At 36.3% G+C, this 19792-nt stretch overlaps 1 protein-coding gene across 2 annotated transcripts in view; it reads left to right on the forward strand.

Moving 5' to 3' along the window:
• LOC105159059 (symplekin) overlaps window positions 1–14656 on the forward strand; it is a 26684-nt gene extending 12028 nt beyond the window's left edge. For both annotated transcript variants that reach the window (XM_011075993.2, XM_020692445.1), the window contains 18 exons: window positions 775–840; window positions 1670–1774; window positions 1849–2085; window positions 3785–3832; window positions 3979–4125; window positions 5640–5801; window positions 5899–5961; window positions 6719–6829; window positions 6907–6990; window positions 7075–7122; window positions 8728–8802; window positions 9417–9512; window positions 9896–9976; window positions 10061–10132; window positions 11971–12015; window positions 12133–12216; window positions 12298–12401; window positions 14060–14656. In XM_011075993.2, coding sequence (XP_011074295.1) covers window positions 775–840; window positions 1670–1774; window positions 1849–2085; window positions 3785–3832; window positions 3979–4125; window positions 5640–5801; window positions 5899–5961; window positions 6719–6829; window positions 6907–6990; window positions 7075–7122; window positions 8728–8802; window positions 9417–9512; window positions 9896–9976; window positions 10061–10132; window positions 11971–12015; window positions 12133–12216; window positions 12298–12401; window positions 14060–14180 — 1749 coding nt within the window. In that variant the 3' untranslated portion in view covers window positions 14181–14656. The remainder of the gene's footprint in view (window positions 1–774; window positions 841–1669; window positions 1775–1848; window positions 2086–3784; window positions 3833–3978; window positions 4126–5639; window positions 5802–5898; window positions 5962–6718; window positions 6830–6906; window positions 6991–7074; window positions 7123–8727; window positions 8803–9416; window positions 9513–9895; window positions 9977–10060; window positions 10133–11970; window positions 12016–12132; window positions 12217–12297; window positions 12402–14059) is intronic.

Genomic DNA, 19792 nt, shown 5'->3' on the forward strand with positions numbered 1-19792 from the left:
AATTGGTTATGAACTTGGGGAAAGAAATGAAATGTTTGAAGGGTACTATGGAAGAGGAACCATTTGTCCTTCAATAAATTGAGATCACATTGGGTGTTTTTTTTATGATAATCAAGATTTAAGATTCTTCCTTCTCTTTTACACTTTTGCCAATGGCATCTTCTATTCAAAAAGTGAGACTAATCCAAACTTAAATGATTTTGCATAGAATGCCTTACACTATGCAAAACTGGTCTGGTTTGTGTTCGTGGAATCTAGGAACTACAGTGTACTTAACATGAGACTGGGTTGTTGAGTAATTGAGCTCAGAATATTGATCTATGTTTGGTTTATGCAGAGCTGAAATGACTATGAAGAATTCTCAATGTTAGCATTGTCTTGAATTGCCCTCTGCTGGGTATCCTTCTTTTGAGAGGCAGAGGATGAAAGCAGGGGGTTGAACTTCTGATGGGATGCTCATCAACTTAAAACACTAACTTACTTGATTGCAAAAATGAAGAAATACTCCTATCATTTACATTGCTAGCTATGAATATCTATATATTCCTTAGACTGTTGGTTTATCAACTCCATATTGTCAATGTTACTTTCTGATCCTGAAGTAATTTAATTTTAACACCGTACGAATATACAAAAGCCATGATGTACGAGTTCCCAGGATCCTTATTTTAATGCTACAGTTCTTTACATTTCTTACAAAATACTGCACATTCTAGTGCTCAACACTCTGCTTTTTCGCTGGTCCTAATTTGTATTCTTTTTGTTTTGTTGTAGACTGATGTTAATGATGTGATTGGAATGGTGCAACAACGTATTGTATCAGATTATGAACAGCAAAAGGTCTCTTTCTCTTTCCTTTGTTTTTCTTTTAGCTGAATCCCTCCAGTACAAGTACTTGTGCATGCTCATGTGCGTCTGCTTTCGTGCATTAACCTTGGCAAAAGTTATCCTCTAAGGACAAAAATTATGCACAAACATTTATACTGTTCTGGTGTGCTTGGTGCGATAAAGAACTTAAGCAATGACTAATCATTCTTTTGAGCAGAAAGCTTCCTGTTGGTTGAAACATACTTTCTTTGGCTGTGTTGTGAGTATTGTGACATCATGGTCTCATGGTTGCTTAAAAGGGGTTCCTGATTGAGTGCAGCTTTTCTTTTCCTTTCTATTTTTCTTATGCTAGATATCGCATACATATGGCGAGTCTGATACCTTTTAAGTGTTGCTTTGAGTCAGGAATACCACATTTCTTTCTTCAAATCCTTGCATAATATGCATCATTTAGTTTCATTTTTCTGTCTCGAATATTCTGGAATGTGAAAGTTTAAACAGCATGTAGAAGGTTGCATGCTGTATTTGTCTTCATTTTGTTCCTTTTGATGTAATTCGTTGTAAAGCTAATATTGAGTAGTCTATCGTTCTTTTACTGCTCTATCTAGGATACAACGTCAATGACTGGGGTCATTAATCAACGGGTTTGTTCAGTGAGTTCTAAAGAAGAACACAAGATATAGAATCGTGAAGCTTTAAAGAAAAAAAACTGAATTTCAATGATCACTATCTTTTACAGCACTGTGACCTCCCCAAAATGAAGAAAGCAGTGTTCAGATTTTTAGTTTTCCTCGTTATTTTTAGAACCTAATTTGTTTAGCCTTTTTGTTATCAATCTCAGGGGCATGAGCTTGTAATGTATATCCTTTACCATCTGCACAGTCTTGTCATCTCAGATCCTGCGTCTTCTGTTGCCGTTGTATATGAGAAGTTCCTTCTTGGAGTGGTAGGAGATTTCTTAAATGACCCTATTACTGATGTGATGCCTGAAAATTATTAATATTTGATCTCCAATTGCAGGCAAAATCTTTGCTAGGCGATTTGCCAGCATCTGACAAGTCTTTTAGTCGACTTCTTGGTGAAGTTCCTTGTATACCTGATTCTGTGTTGGGGCTGCTGGGTGATATATGCACCAGAAGTCAGTCGGGATCAGATGGTCGTGATGGTGATCGTGTCACTCAAGGTCTTGGTGCGGTGTGGAGCTTAATTTTGGGGCGGCCAGGCAGTCGGAAAGCATGTTTGGATATAGCCTTGAAGGTACATTAATCAGTTTACACTGAGAAGCTATCTTTTGGTACTTTATATAAATTGTGTATATCTGGATATCCAGAGAACTAATTGTTCTGTGGTTTGCTTATGGGGCCTGTATGGAGTCTTAAATATTACTGGTTTTCTCTGCTGGAATAGATGCCATTAGTACTTCATCTGGTGTATTTTTCTAAGTCGGCATCTTTTTCTTCTTCAAATATCATGCTTATTGATGGATCTGATATAGTTAAATCTCTTAAGTTGCTTCAACTAATGATTTCATATTGGAAGAATGGTTTGAAAACCAAAGCTGATTTAGCTCATGGTTTTTTAATTATAGAAGAAGTTGGTTAAGGTAATGTTGTTTGGCTAGAATGAAAAATCTAGCATAGATGGTTGTTTGCTAGCACATATAGCCTCTGGATATGGTTGTTTCTTCCAGTGCTTGCAGTATCTTACATGAATGACTAGGATGTTCTATTTGGAGTCTCATATACAGTCTTCGCAAATTGCCCGCTGTCACAGATAACAAAGTGCATATGGGTATATTTCAATATGGATTGTGTCCGCGTAATAGCTGTGAAATAAAATTTGATGTGTGGATGTTTCTAGTTTCTACTTATTAATCAATATGAGAAGTCAATTAATACATATGTTATTGTACCTGATTATCATTCTAAATGATGATTATTAGTCTTTTCTATGTTGTTATATATATGTTTATGTGTGTGTATATATATTATAATTTTTCTTGGAACCTGCCTGCTGCCATGATAAAAGAGAGAAAACCAAGTATATATTCTTGGAACACCCCATTCGGCTCACGCGTTAAGTGCAAGTATGGCTATGGAAAAGATATAATGCTCCAGTGAGTACAGATATCCTAAAAAGGAGATGCGCAAAATATTCTAATAATCTTCTAAGGTATATATTATGTATAGCTTCAGGCTTTCAAATCATACAGTAGCGGAATAACTACCCATACTCTATTTTTATTGAGGAGGGGCCTTTTTATATTCTAAAAAGTCTTGGTCTGTCATTTCACCTTTTCTTTTACATTATCTTGTCAAATCTTTTATTCTTGTTTCTCTTTACAACTTCCAACTTTCTCTCACTTTTCAACTTCCAAGTATCTTTCTCTTCTCTCAATCATTTTTTGTAACCTCTTTCTTTTTAATATTTTTCTAATTAATAATGCATGCACATCTGAGTGTGCCACACACACTGGATTACCATTATTGGGCATCCCTTGTATGATAACCAACAGTCTGTCAAGTAGAGTTGCACCTCGGAATATGCTTTGGCAGGCCCATTATGGGTGTGATCTGGAGCCTAATATAAGATCCAAATGAAGATTACTACAAAATGAAGTATTTGAACACAGTAGCCAAGAGTTGCAGAGGGACATACCCATCTTCAATCAAGATAATACTCCAATCAGGATGGAGCCTTAGTTTTGAGGATACAAGCAGATTATTTGTTCTCTGTTTAGCAGTGTTCTTTCTTGGTGCGTAAAAAGTTGTTCGTACATGTATAGCATACCCTAGGTAGCATTCAGGATGGTAAGAAATGAACTCTGACAAATAATAACCATTTGTCTGCTCTGATCGTACACTAGCATGGCCTGGATAACATTTTCCCTTGACAGCTTGGAATCTGTAGCCATTGCGTAAATATGATCTCTTACTTTTCTGATTCCACCTGGCAGTGTACAATTCACCCAAAGGATGATGTTCGGGCAAAAGCTATACGTCTGGTAAGAGAACTTGAATCTTTCTTCCTTTAGCATTGTGTACGAGCCCGTCGAAGAAAATGCTTAATCTGTGGGAGACGGTGACTGTGACTGAAGCTGTTGTTTTGGTGCTAACACCTTTCAACCTTGTCTTTCTGTACCTTTGTCAGGTGTCCAACAAACTATATGCAATTAGCTACCTTTCTGAGAGCATTGAGCAGTTTGCAACAGATATGTTCTTGTCAGCCATAGATCAGCGGTTTTCAGATTCAGTAGTTTCGCAATCTGCAGAGTCTGAGAAAAGAGTTGGGGGACAGGTGTGAAACCTGTTATCTTGTTGTTGTCCACTTTTACTTGTCACTTTAATGAAAATGTTATGCTGATCTTAAATTATTTTTATTTTTTAAATTTTCTGTATAAATATTTACTCTGTATTGAATAATGCATGTTAAGTCCTGTGTGTAGCATACTTGAGATTATTATTCACGGTGTCCTTTACATATTTTAACTTATTGCTGCATATATTCGCTTCAGTTTGTGTATTTAGTTAACGACTTATTCTCCTGGGGTGTATAATTCAAGTGTAGAGATAATACGTTATGCAAGTTTTGATTTATTCATTCAATTAGAAAAGTTGGTAAAAGTTTATGCTAAACTAAGCAATTTTATCTCTGAAACACTTATTGGGACTTCTAAAATTATGGGTTATTTTTGTCACTGGATTATTGAAGTAGGGTCCGCTGTTGAATAGGATACATTTAGTTTTCTTTCCATACATATTCCAAATCTCTTTTCCCCATGTGGAGGATAGAGAGTCACGATTGGATGCTTCAATAATTCTGTTTAGACCATAATAAGCACTTTCCTTTTTTCCTTTCCAATTGATCTCTACTAGTGTGGGTTGACTCTTAGGTTGGGGCTTAAGCATATAGATGGTTCTCTTACTCTGGTTCTGATTTTCAGCTTTCATTGTGATACCCAGTGGTTCTGTCATTCTTTTTGTTAAAAAAGTTACATACTAATCCATAGAGATGGACAGTTCTTTCCAAAGTGACATGTTTGAAATAGCAAATAAAAACTGGAACATAGGGATCCTAAGAATCCATGCTAGGAGTTTGTCTTTCTCGGTATGTATAGCTGGTAACTCTCCTAACAGATACTTCTGGTCATGCTCATTGTTTTTATCGTTTGGGTGAAGGGGTGGAGCAATCTCGTATCTTTTTCTTTTTATGTTTGCTTGGCTGATTATGTATTTGCACTTGCTCTGCTGCTTCTGCTGCTTCATTTAAATTATGCAACTGGAGATCTGTTTTTGTCAGCATTTATGTTGATCTCTCAGATTCCTGGGATTGCTTATTTGGTAGAATAAAGAATCTTTTTAGGGGAATGACTTTCAGCAGTGTGGTTCATTTCATAAATGTACATATTACTTTCATCGTTCTCTGGACTCCTTAACATGAGAACATACTGCTGGCGACACCTTTGGATGAACCACATTTATCATCAAGAAGCTCACCTGCACTATATTCTCATTGTCGAAGTAAATGTTTGTCTAAACAAAACTTGCATGGTATCTAGTGGGTTCTCTATTTGAAGGTCAAACTGATCAAGATATACTTATTATCTTGATGTTTCTTATCTGATTATGCTGAGCTGAAATCTTGCTAAAAGTTCCTATTCTTCAGTTATACGTGATCTTACTTGGCACTGGACCATCTTATCTATTTGAGAATATGTTTTTGTACAAAACTGTAATTTTTGTACAGTTATGTATTAGATACTTAATTTTGACTGTACTCTTAATTATTTCTCCCTGTTCAATTCCTTTTAGGTGGAAAGTGCTGAAACATCCATAAGTGGTTCTCAAGTTTCAGATCCTGAAATATCTCAAAATGACACTAAGGGTGTCCAGAATGCATCCCTGGATGATACATCAATTCCTTCTCTCCAAGCTTACAGCCTCATGTCTTTGTTTTTCGCATTATGCACAAAGGTTGGTGATGTTATTCTTTCTTAGGTGAAGAAGAGATCTAAAATACATCCTTTTAGTTATTTTCCACAATGCAGATGATGTTTTTGCTTCTTTGCAGAAACCAACTCTTCTGCAACTGGTTTTCGACAGTTATGGGCGTGCCCAGAAGGCTGTTAAGCAGGTCTCTATTTGTGCTTAGCTTCAGAACTGTATAAATTTATTTATAATAGTAGGCCACCGGCTTCAATATGCTGTTTATATGAACTATATCCATCAATTTTTGTATATTTTATAGATGTAAGGCTTTGATTTAGCTTTCGTAGCGCAATCACATTATGTTTAATGCATTTGTGACAGTGAACGTAAAAGAATATCACTATAGAATGGACTTGGAAAAGCATGTTTCCCCAGCCTTAAGGACCAATTTCTGGCATGATCCACTGACCTCCTTCATTTTAGAAAATCTAGAGAGCGTTCTTTGCAGAATTTGTTTAGAGAACTGATTCTGGCCAAATAGTTTGTAAGCTACACCAAGGGATAGATGTTTTCGATCACATGTCTGCATCTGGTGTCCTTGACTCCTGGTTTTAATATCCTGTGTGTGCCTGTTTGCCTTTTTCTTTTTTTGGTTTCTCTTCTCTGAACCCGCCCGGCTGGTTTTGGTGATCCTTCGCTTTTCCTGATCTTTTGTTTACTATTAGATGGTGACTGTTCTTTGCAATTCCAATCAAGTGATGCTATGACCACTGGCCTTGATTGTTTGGGTTTGTGGTGGACATTTGTGTATGTGTAGATCTAGGATGAAAATAATACATTCAGATCATAAAAGAGACCATAATTGCTTTGCTTACGAGGACTCTGTAGCTTTCCTTCATTATGGTGCAGTTATTTCTTTAACCTATTTCCAGAAGCATTCTAAGATTTTCTCGCTTCTGTAGGCTGTGCATCGTCATATATCTGTCCTTATGAGGGCGATGGGGTCATCATTCTCTCAACTGCTCAGTATAATATCTAATCCACCCCATGGAAGTGAAGATTTATTGACTCAGGTTGGTTATCTCAAGTTTTTCCAAACATCTCCAAATCTTTTCTTTATATGTTGAAAATTTTTCTGTTTTTCCTTTAGGTTCTTCATGCATTATGTGAAGGGATAACACCACCTCCAGATCTAGTGGTGACTGTCAAAGGTTTATATGAGACCAGACTAAAGGTTCTCCTTTGGTGCTATTTGTGCCCTCTGCTTATTACTCATAACCTTATATAGTTTGGTCATTATGAGATTCTTCTTTTGCAGGATGCTACTATTCTTATACCAATTATATCTGCTTTTTCCAAAGATGAGGTGGGCACTTATATCTATTTTCCATTCTCTGAGTGCGTTACTGACAATGTGAACTTGGAGCTTTATTCTAATTGGGAACAAATAGAGCTTGAATTGTATGTTATGCCACAAATTATGTGCAGTATAAATGAAATTATGGCCTCAGAGAATTGGCTAATGTTGAGGATCATCATGTTGGTCAAATCTGGCCTCATATAAGACTTGCTAATATTGGGGACGAAAAATCTGATCCCTGAAAGAATGTACTGTTGACTTAAATGTAGAGAACATAACAATTTATCTTAAGTAAAAAACATTGTTCAGATTTATATGAGGATCAAATTATCACCTAACTGCATTTTCATTTTTTATATCAGTTTAATTGGTACAACTCCAATTTGACCATGATATATAATCTCCAGGATGGTGGTACAACTTTTAGGGATTGCATGCACGAAGGTGAATGAGTTTGGAAAAAGGATTTTGATCTTTAGATGGCATGATGTAAGAAATAGGAAAGATTTTTAACATGTTGCGTGTAAAAAAATATTGAATTTGTACACAATGAAACGGGCTTCGGCAAAGGGGACATTTAGTTCACTCTTTCAGTTTTACAGAAAGAATCCAAGGAGGGCAGAGGTCAAAGGGTAGAAGTTGGTTAACTATTAGGCACTACTCTCTGATGCTGAGCATGTTTAAGTTTCAATATCTGTAAACATTATTTTAATTAACAAGTTCCAAAAGAAAGGAGGTCTTAGGGAACTGAGAAGCACAAATAGGGTGGTTATTTGGAAATCAATAAAGAACTTCCCTATTTTCCCTCCCTTGTAAGAACACATAATTCGCCGATTTCTGATTCATTCCTTTTAAGTGATGCTGGTCTACCTGAATTTGTCCAAACATGAGTTTGGTGTTTGGGCTTTTGAACTGTGGGATGACCAGAGAAGAGCATCATAGTGATCAAACAGTGTATAAAGAGAACGAAAAGTTTTGGAGAATCAATCTGTGAGATTTGACTCTTTTCATTACTTACGGAAACATTATAGATTTAGGAATCTAAAGCAACGAAGACCAGCCTACTAAGACTTGAAAATTGGTTACAATGAAACAATTCGAGAACTGCTTGGGGATCAATCTGCAAAGGCTTGAAAAGTGATCTTGCTATACTTTCTCAGTGAGTGTTAGGGATCAGAAAGCACCTGTTATCTTTTCCATCTGGCTATTCTATAGATACATCTATCTATGAAGAGATTAATCTGCTTGTAAGTCTTCTGCTCATTGACTAAAGATTGGTTGTGAAACATCTGAAGATCTGATATTTTTACTGTTCCTTGAAAGTGAGAATCCTAGCACATGTGAGATCACTAAGAAATGATTCCACACTGTTCCTATATCTGACAGCTTTTAATCATCCACAAAACTTAATATTCCTAGCAGATTTAAATTGTCAGAACAAGCACAGAGGCCAGAAGTAGTTATAGTCTTGGAGATGTTGACAAATGCTCTCTGACATTTGTTTTGACTTGTTTGTTCTTGGTTTGGCCAACTTCCCTTATTTTCATCTGAAAATTGGCACATTGTTTCGTGATCTTGAGAAGTAGATGTTGTTTACCTGTGTGATGTCAGGTTTTACCTATTTTCCCTCGGCTTGTCCAGCTTCCATTGAATAAGTTTCAGATGGCACTTGCTCATATTTTACAGGTATCTATGGTTTTAAAGTAACTATATATTGAGCCTTTTCCTACAAATAGTCACGTTTTTGGTGTTTTGATTGCATTTGTTGTGGCATATCTAAAAAGCCCTTTTTTTGGGGGACATTTTGAAGTGCACATTTTGAATTCTATTTATGTTGAATTTCTTGAAATTTGCACACCCTCTTTCTTAGCTAGGTCTGAATAGAGACCTTGTTGTCAAGTAATTGGAGAATTATATGGAAAACAGTATTCAGTCTTCTAAGTATCCTATGGAAGTTGTTTGAGAAACATGATGAATCTCATCAGTTGGGAAAGAATGGGTAACCATCGGAGAAAGACACACACCTAACATCTTCCAGAACCAGGACCAACATTCATAGGGACAGATGATTCTACTGAAAAGCTTGTGTTTGATGGTGATCATAATAGTCTGGTTTATCTTCTACACATTGTTTTAATCCTTATGCACTGTTTAGGCCAATGCATACCTTGATTTTAAGAGATCATGCGTCCATCTTTATCATATTGGCAATTTTCTGTGTAAATTACTGTAAAAATGTAGGATGTTGGTGGTGGTGGTGTCTCATGCTTCTCATTTTTCAATCCTGCCCTCTTCTGCAGGGTTCTGCTCACACAGGTCCTGCATTAACCCCTGCTGAAGTGTTGGTAGCAATCCATGACATTTCTCCTGAGAAAGACGGGCTTCCACTCAAAAAGGTGTTTATCTGAATCTCTATTGAAGTCTTGTTTTCATAATGAGTCTAAAAGGAACTTCAATTTCATATATACGAGGGATCATGCGTCTTCTAGATTTCGAGAAATCTGTGGGCTCCAATCATTAACTTTTATCTAAATGCACCATTGAAGAGTATTAAGTAGCATTAAACAAACCTCCATATGATATGGGGCAGAGCTCCATGCATATGGCATGTATTCCTGGGGCACTTGTTACTCCCGTATGCTGTGCTCACTTTCCAATGTTTCTCTCAACATAAAAATCTGCTTCCTTGGTTTTTTAACTACTTTCTGGGGACCGAATTAAATTTCTCATGTGATAGTATAAATCCATGCTCTAATAACATAGTGCAATTGATTTCCAGATCACGGATGCCTGCTCAGCTTGTTTTGAGCAGCGCACAGTTTTTACGCAACAAGTCCTTACAAAAGCCTTGAATCAGATGGTATGGATCATTCTATTAGTTTTGTCCTTAAATGTGGGGATTTATTGCGACACAGTGTCAACTTCTTGCTCATTTGATTATTAGGTTGATCGGACTCCACTTCCGCTCCTTTATATGAGAACAGTAATTCAAGCAATTGATGCATTTCCAACACTGGTAAAGTCAGTTGCTTTATCTCGTAAATATCTCGCCTGGCTTGTTTAGTTGACATCCTTATCATATCTCGCCTGGCTTGTTTATCAGTCGGCAGCTGTAATAGTGAACGTCATCCCTGTAGGAAGTCATGTTCATGAACTGTAGCTAGGACTTTTGCCTCATGCATGAATTCGTTTCCTTCATGAGATAAGTGCCCTGCTACAATGGATAAATGAACTTGCAACTTGGTATTTTCACTTCTTCCTGACAAGTATGCTCTCAAGTACTTATTGTCGGTGCCCCATGTACACTATTGTCACAAGAACTGCTTGGTTTTAGCTTTGAATGGGTGACCATTTTGTAAAGTTTCCTTCACGTTACCCACATCTTTACTTCATGCAAACCTCCATAATGGAGAGCAACAGTGTTTAATTGGACATTTGAGATCTGACTTCACTGAAATCTCTTTTAGCATAAAAGAAAAGATGTTAAGTTCTGGCTGCACTACCTGAATCTACATGATATGGTTGATGATCAAGCCCTTGGACAAGATTTACTAAATTATTTTTTTACTGGTGATTTTGTGTCCGTAATTTATCTTTCCCTTGAAACGTAACTTTTCACTAAAATTCTTTATGAGCTAAATTTCTGGTAGTCATTTTTGGTCAAATAGAATACTTCAGTTATCTTGGCTGATTAGTCGTTTTGCATTATCAAGTAGGATTACTCGACCCAGTACGCTTAGGTCTTGTTTGGTATGCAGTATTCTGCTGGAAAGCTATCAAACTGAGTTGGCATTTGGTTTGAATGATTGTGGCATCCGATTTATTTGATTGTGTGGCCTGGGGTGGTGTTGATACCATCATGCACTGTAACACTTGGGCCAACCACTAATCGCTTGTATATTTACAGTTCTCATCAATTTATAATCCAATAACACTCTTGGCACTGATCCCCAACTCCCTCTCTCTCTCTCTCTCAAAAACTATGTGTGCATGTGCTGTGGAGTCTTGATCATGTGTGGTTGTAAGGGTTGTATATTTAGTTGAAGAAGAGGCAGTGCAGTTAGGTGGTGGTGATATGTGCTTGTATGTTTGTGCATGTCTAAGCAGTGCACTGTAGATTAGTGGTGGTGGGAATGAACAGGAAAAAGAAGGGAAAGGCAAAGAAAAAGGAAGAAGAAGACGGGGGAGATCTAGGTGGCGGGTCTTGGAAGAAGAGTGGTCATGGTGGTAGCTGCCTATGAAAGAAAATAAAGAAGAGAAGGAAGTAAGATGAAAGAAGAACAGTATGGTGCCCGTTGGGCTTGAAGAAGAGGATAACAACTACTTACATATTGGGAAATGAAAGGAAAATTAGATAAAAAGGGATTAGTTATTAAGAGTAGAATTATAAGTTTGTATTCCATACCGCAATCTAGCCTACAGCTAATTCTTTAACATTTTATTACTCAAACCAAAGAATCATCACACGAGATTTAACCTCCATTTTATTATGTACTTCATAATCCTCTCCATCTAACCAAAAAATCTCTTGATTGATCTACTTCCACTTGTTGATAGATTTATGAGCTTCTATTTTAATGCATATATTCCTGGTTCTCTCTTGGCTCTGTTTAGTGATACACAAAATGTGTGTTAAGTTCCTTTACAATTTTTGGAAATGTTATAATTAGCCTCCATGTCTTGTTTAAGTTTATAGTTGCTTTTGCAACATTTTAAATTTCTGACCGGCTTTAACTCTCCCAATCATATCCTGAGTATGTCATGGAAGCATCTGTTGTTAATAGCAGTTCATTATAAATTATCTGAGCTAAGAACCAAGTGATGGTTGGTATTTACAGTTCTAATTCATTTCAGGTTGATTTTGTCATGGAAATTCTGTCCAAACTTGTGAACAGGCAGGTAGGTAAAGTAGACCTTGAAGTGTGATTTTCCATTAAATTGTATGATGATTGACCATATTGGTGGTTAGGATTATGTAAACTAACAACTCATTTTCATGTTAATAATGGGCCACAGATATGGAGAATGCCAAAACTATGGGTTGGCTTCTTGAAATGCATCTCCCAAACACAGCCACATTCCTTCCGTGTATTGTTACAGGTATTTTCTGGTTAATATGTTCTTACATGTAGCTTCCTTATCCTTCTGAGCTTTCTTTCAACTCTCTTCATTTGCTTGCAGTTGCCGCCACCTCAGCTTGAAAGTGCTCTGAACAAATATCCTAATCTTCGTGGTCCTCTTACTGCCTTCGTGAATCAGTCTAGTGTTCAAACTTCTTTACCTAGGTATGTCAACTTTTAGTTGGGTGGCCTTCAATTCTGATCTCGAGCAATTTAATGTATTTCCCACCTCTCTTAGCTTCTTGTTGATTTTACCTGCATAATGCTATAAATTTATTTATTTCTTTATTTTTTCTGTAAAGTGGAGATAAAATGATAAAGAAGAGTTTTGTAAATCTCATGGAAGTAGTATGTGAACAAGAACAAAGGTGTAATATGAGGAGATATTAAAACTGATTTGAAACCATGGGAAACTTTCAATGATGTGTATTTTCATTGCTTTTAAGGTCCTAAAACTCAATCATTTGTTGAGAACAATCACATAAATGGTCAGGAAAAAAGTTCCCGAATCAGATGTTGCTCGGCACGGTCATTAAGTTGTGAAATTTTGTCATCTGCAATAAAATTAAAATGGAACTTGATTGATCAGGTTACAGCCTAACTTATTTTCAGTTGCAGGCTACAGATAAAACATGTTGGGAACTTCTGTGTGCCAAAATGCTCTTTCTAGCTTCTATTTCTTTTATATTTGAAGATATTCGAAACAATAAATTAAATTATACGTTTGCTTAGAAAATTTCTGAGTTCTAATTATCCTAGATTGGATGACAACCCCTTGTATTGTCTAAGTCAAGGTCAATGTGCTCGAACTATTAAATAGTGTAAAAAGGGTAATCGCTTATGCTGTTACATAAAGAGTGAAAGCTAAAAGCGAATAGGAAGAGCGAAGGATCTTTTTCTTTTTTACAAAAAATTGAGTTGGAGATCAGAGCAGTTCATAATAAAAAAGGGAAGACAAAGAAAAGATGATCTGCACCTGCCTCGGCCCTCGCTCTAGCCCACCCAACCTAATACCAGAAATGCGAGCTACTGCTCCATCTTGATATCCGGTCTGCAGAAGGAAACGCAAGCTTTCTATGGACCTGCTTTGGCAGATGTATGTTTGTTGGTTTAGTGGATTAGATCTCTTTGACGGATTTGTTTGGGCACTGATTTCTGGGTTCTAGAGGAGAGGAATGGATCTTCACATACGTTGCCGCTTGTTAATTATATTTTGCTTCTGTTTTTGATGGTGTTGAATAAAGGTCTTTGTTCCTTTGCTCTTTTTTTCTTTTCCTTCTGTTTAAGTGCCAGAACTTTACAGGAAAGTGTGATGTGGAAGTCTCTGGGCTTTGCGAAGGCCTAGGGATCTTTTTGGTCCATCTATTTGTCCCTCTTGTGTTTGCAGTATATATTTAGTAGTGGTTGGTCGTGTGCAGCTGTAGTCATGGTTGCCAGTATACGACTAAAGTGATCAGTTGGGGATCAATATTGTCCAAATGGCTATCTCAGTCAACACAAAATTGTGAATGGGTTAGGGGGGCGATGGAAGTTTCCTTGCCTATTTCAGAATTCGTAATGAATGGAGTAACTTTACTTTGAAAATAGTTCAAAATTGCTCTCCTTGAAAATGCAATAAGTAATTCTTGAGTCATGCCATTTTACCAAACATGTTAAGTCCATGTGGAGCATGATTTAACTAGGCATGCGAAATCAAAAAAAGAACTTGGCATGAAAAATTATCTGATGCGGATAATTGGTTTTGCTTTGTTTTCTTACCTGCATATGGTGATAACTTCTGAACTGCTCTCCTGATGAAGTATATAAGTTTGCTACTGTGACAGGTCAACGCTAGTGCTTCTTGGCCTTGCCCCACCAGAAGAACATATGCAGCACCCGCACGTCACTTCATCTTTGCATGCGTCAGATCCAAGTTCTTCAGTTCGCGGGGCAACATTTACATGACAGAGAGCTGAGAAAGAAATAGGGAACCTGTATCATTTTATACATTTGCGAACGTGGAGGTTTTCCTACTCTGGAGACATCTCACATTGCACATTCGGTTGCCAAAATTAACATTTGTGGCCTGATTCTCGGACTCGATTTGGACTTAGGGAGCGGTGATGCAGCCAGGCCTCGGCAGCTTTTTTTGATCATGATGGGTTTTCTTCTTCACATGGTAGCAAAGGAGTTGCTATTTGGTGGTTGCCCTGTTTTCTGTTTTTCAGTTGTTATAGTTGATTTTGTCACAGCATCCTCTGTAATCAATAATTCCTTGTGTAGTATATGCTCCCACCGGAGACGTCGCTTGTGAGGGAGCCAAAAATATAATTTGTATCCGTGAAAGGAAGTTCTATATTTTCCAATGATTAATCAGCTGATCCAACTCCAGAAACCGAATAGAGTGATCAATTAGCATGTCTGGATGATGTTGATTTCAATCTGTCGAGCCTATATTCCTAACTGCAATCAGCTAGAGCTTTACAACATGCGTGATTTTGCTAGCCCAAGTTCTTTGTAAATTTTTGTCAGTTGTTGCAGCAAATAAACTTCAAGAATAAACAATTCTCTATAATAATTCTTATACGAATAGTCAATAAGTTTGATTCTACACTCGGTTTCTCGTTAGCTAATTGTCACGGTAGATCTTTGTCCAGAGAGGTCAAATTGTTCCTATATGCTCCCAAATTCCAATCAGGTTTTGTCGGATTTGAGCCAATAAGACTAGTGGAATATATTTATGGTATGATTGGTGGATCAATTACACAGTAAGTTTATAACATTTGTTCTGTGATTAATTTAGTTTGATCTTTAGTTTAGGAAGAATTTTCCATCAGTTTGAAGGTGATGATTTTGGTTCTCACGTGGTATTAAGAGTAGGATTTCGTCTCATCCTAAAGGTCGGATCATGGGACTCTGGGGATCCTCAAAATTAAAGGCTTTCTCATCTAGTTTATATGGGATGGTGTTTTTTGACACACTTGCAAGAGAACCGTTCTGGGCTGTTTTATATGTAGCATAATTTTCTTTCCTCTTTAACAATTAGCTCCCTAGAAGGAAAGGGTTCTCTCTCACATCATAAATGAAGGGAGTCTGAACTGACCTGTTGAAGGATCTTTTATCCAATTATGGTGTTGACTCTTTGCTCTTTAATATGATATATTTGATATCAAAGTGTGATAAAAGATCTTTTAAATTGGATTTTGCAACAAAGAATGTGTGTTCGGAGGTGAATAATATTTCCCTTAGGATGATTTGTTCAAATATGCGGGTGGTGCCGACTAAGTGAGAATGCGGCTTCTTTCTTTTCCTCCTCGTTGCTTCCAAGACACGATTAACGTGCTAAATATGATAACATCTACCAGCACAACATTTGCACACGTAACATCTACTCAAAATCAAATATCTAATAGAATTGTCAAAGAACATCCTCATCATGTCCATAGTTGTCGTTGATCCTATGACCGTTCTGTCTCGTTTGACTTGTGCTTGTAGTGGTCGTCAACTCATCAACAATATTATTCATTCTGTTTTATCCACTAAAAAGAGAGAAAAAGAAAAAAAATGATGCTGGCTTTGTTGCGCTAACCCCACTACAACACTCAAGTGTTGTTTAATGAAACTATATTATCTTGGAAAGTTGCCACTTTCTATGATGTTTGTGGCTTCTTTGGCTTACGGTCTAGTTGGTAAGAAGGGTTTGTTTATTATGAGAAAGAAGACAATGTGTTTGACTTTCTCTGGATGTGTTTTAACTGTATCTGGTTGATAATTCGTAAGTATTTCTCTGACTGATTGATGATTTTTGGGGCTTGTGCTGGTGCGTGATTGTGCTGATTAGCGATCGATCTAATCAATGGTTGTGATTGGAGTATTATAAGTGACCTATAATTGTTGGAGCTCTGTTCCGATTCTTGGGACCTGTTCAAATATATGGTTGTGGTCAGAGCCTCTAAGCGATCTATAATCTTTAGAACCTATTAAAACCAATAAATTACGATCGAAACTGATGTCACTCAAATTTTTTGTATTTAAGAAAAGTCTTGGACTATCCATTTTTCTTTAATATCTCTCTGACTCCTTTTTTGGCCACTTTCTAATCCTCGATTTCCCTCTCCAATTGGTCTATTTTCCAAATAAAATACGCACAAAAACGATTGAGGCAAATGTTGGATGTTTTAGTCAAACCACCCAACAACGTGGGACTGTGTCAAACAATTGCACGAAAAAGGCATAAATTTTGTCAAACCCCCTGCGTGGTACCTTTGGATTGCTTCCCTTTTGCTTCAAAGCTAAGTACGTGAAGTTAAAGCATAATCGAGTCAAGAATCGGCTGTGTTTTCTAAAGTTAATCCCTCCACGCATCGTGCACCGACGTTCTTGCACTCGTTAAAAGTGTCTTTTTCTGTGGGATTACCGTTTGGAATTAAGTAGCTTTTTAATTTAGTACAAGGATGGACTACGTTCCTGCTTTATTGTGATCATCATGGATAGCAATAGAAGTTGTTGTGCATGTATTGGGTGGATGATCAGACAACAAAATGTGGGCCACGTGAGAAGAGGGTTCTTCTTCAGACATTACCAATTGGGGGTTCAGCTCTATTGCATGTCAAGAAAACACAAAAAGGCCCTTTGGATACAGACAAGAATTTGCCCAAATTTTGTCAAACTTCTTACATCCCTCAAAGCACACTACACATTATGCCTACAAATGACCGCCCCCCACCCCCTAAAAAGCAATAGATTATTTTTGTTCCTTAGTGCATTTGCCAGTCCAAAATGGTCCACCTTTGATAGAAACTATAGCAATGGGGGACCCTATTTCTAGCCATTCTTTGGACCAACCCCTTTTTGCCATTGGAAAACCACACGGCTCTGCTTCAACCCTCCTGAGCACTTCTCTCAACGCCACACGATTGGCATCTTTGAATGCAAGGAAGAACAACGTCTTGAATCAGTCTCGTTTCATCAGCCCTTCTTCCTTTATCCAACGGTTTTGGATGGACAGACTCTACTACAACTGGTGCACCAAATCCAAATCACTACATCTCTCTCATATTGTTTTGCATGATATATATATATATATATATACGCTATATATTACTATTATCACTACGACTAATAGTACGAGTGCTAGGTCTTCACGCATGCTAGCTATGAAATCCATTCTTCACAAACTCTACATGCCACTACTATAGTGCCATTATCCTTGACTCAAGAATGACATGACCACGACTCATTTCTAGACCGTCCGATCCTCATCTGATGGCCCTTACTCTACAAATCATGCTGCAAAACACATGACTAGTATATGAAAATCTAGCTACAATCGTGCAGCTGGACATTCATATAATTGTCCTGTAGAAAGATTGATCCATTGCAAAAGAATTAGGTTGCATGAATCCCACAACATATATAGCGTACTTGGACCGATGTGAGTGCCTTGTCTCATATACCTCTAATCATCAAAACATTGAATTTTCTCGTCAAGATAAACATATCTTATATAATTTTAGAAAAAAACAAAAATGGACATACGTACATACTCCTCTCACCATCATTTCACAACTAACACCAATCCAGTTTGAATTAGAGTTTCAACAGCAAAAGCGTTTAAGATTGATCAAACTATGTTGTTTCAACTTTTTAGAGTTTTTAATTAATAATGATAATAAAAAAAAAAAATGTTACTTTCGGTAATGGGTGGAATAAAGTCTTTTTTTTTTTTCTTTTTCTTTTTCTTTTTCAACATGTGTTATAGTAGTGGCCACAGCCTCAGGTAGTGATCAGTGCCGTCTGCTTTTAAATAATTATATATATTTATATAATTTTTTATTTAAATAATTATATTATAGTTTTTAGGTGTGGGAGAAGAGAAGGATAAGCCACTTTACCTGTCCTCCTCAGGGACTAATGAAAAGACGTTAATTAACATGGAAATGAGCATAAATGCTCATAGCGATTTTGGTATGAAGCCGATGTGTAGGGACGAATGTGACTATTAATTAATTTTAATGGTTATTAATAAATTCGAATATTCCAAAACTATTGTTTTGGGGCACGTCTTTTGCTGAAAAGTGCTTTGTTAATTAAATATTAGTAGCAAACAGTTTAAGTAATATTTCAAGAGTTATTAAAAGTTGTGCATGTATTTTTTTTTATTCAATTTTAATTTTAATGGTGCATATAACGTACCCTACCACTTTCATGCACCTATGGTGTGGGGCGGCTCTTTTTTTATAAAAAAAAATTGTATTAATTACTACTTTGTTCTTTTCTTGTAATATCCTTTTCTTACATCTATAGTGCATAATATTGTAATTTCATTTACTTAATATTTAGAGATTGAGGATGTTGTGCAGATGCAAGACACAATTTTTTCTAGCGGGATTGTGGGATATTGCTCTTGTTTTCTCATTTTTGTAACTCCATAATGAAATTTTAATTTTGTATTTTCTTTTGTTAATATTTGTTTTTAAATAGTTCTACAACGCACGTTTTTAATAATAATAAAATGATATATTGTAATAAATTTATATAAAAATTAACAAAATAATCGTATTCGAACTCATGAACTCATATATATACAACGTGTCAAAATTTGTGAACAACACGCGGATCATATTAATTAGTAGAAGGGTCAAGAAATGAGCTGCACGTGGCGATTAGTCGACCGACATTAATACTAATCCAATGTGGCGTAAAAGAGTATTTGATTCCCGGAAGTGCTGGGAAGTGGAAATATCCCACCACTAAGAAGATTCTCATAATCCTAATAAAGTTGAAGCTTTTGTAATAAGGTCTAATTAATACATTTATTTTATGTGCTAATCTATAATTATCTTCTTAATGGTGGAACTAATTAAGTTTATGAGATAATGTACTTTTGCTATTTTTTCTTTATAAAAAACTAATTATTGCAAAGAGTGGATTCTAAGTGTGTGTATATATATGTGTTGCTCTTTCTTATCCCTACTTGGAAAACCATTATAGGATAAGGGGGTCTGACAAGGTTTTGAATTTACATGATTTTAGCAAATGGGCAATCCACAAAATTACATTTCTAGTCCTTTAGAATAAGAGTTTAATTGTTGCAGATTCAACTTTATGCATCTTTTGATTCAAGATTGTGTGGGATAATTAGAAAAATTACACTTTTAGTCAAAAGAGGAAGAGCTTCTACTTTATGCGATCTCAAATTGAAAAACTCGACATATTTAGTTTTTTATACCTTATAGTATTTGTGGGACTAAATGTGTAGAGTTTTTTTCTCAATTTTCAAACCATTTTAAAAATCTCGTAAAGCATAGAAGTAAATATATGGAGTTTTCTCAATGTTGGCACTATTTTGAAAATCACATAAAGCAAATAACTAAAAATGTTGAACCTTTTATCTCATGGACTAAAAAACCTTAGCAGTCTGTTGGTTCAAGTCTCACCAAAATAGCTCTGATCTATTACCATCCCTAATTCCGATCAAATTAAAATGATTACTTTGAGACAAGAACACGTTAATTTTCATCAAAATGGAATTATGCAGGCTAATTTGTAACTTAAATAAATAATTAATGGATTGA

Source organism: Sesamum indicum, linkage group LG3 (assembly GCF_000512975.1).
Source record: "Sesamum indicum cultivar Zhongzhi No. 13 linkage group LG3, S_indicum_v1.0, whole genome shotgun sequence".
NCBI lineage: Eukaryota > Viridiplantae > Streptophyta > Magnoliopsida > Lamiales > Pedaliaceae > Sesamum > Sesamum indicum.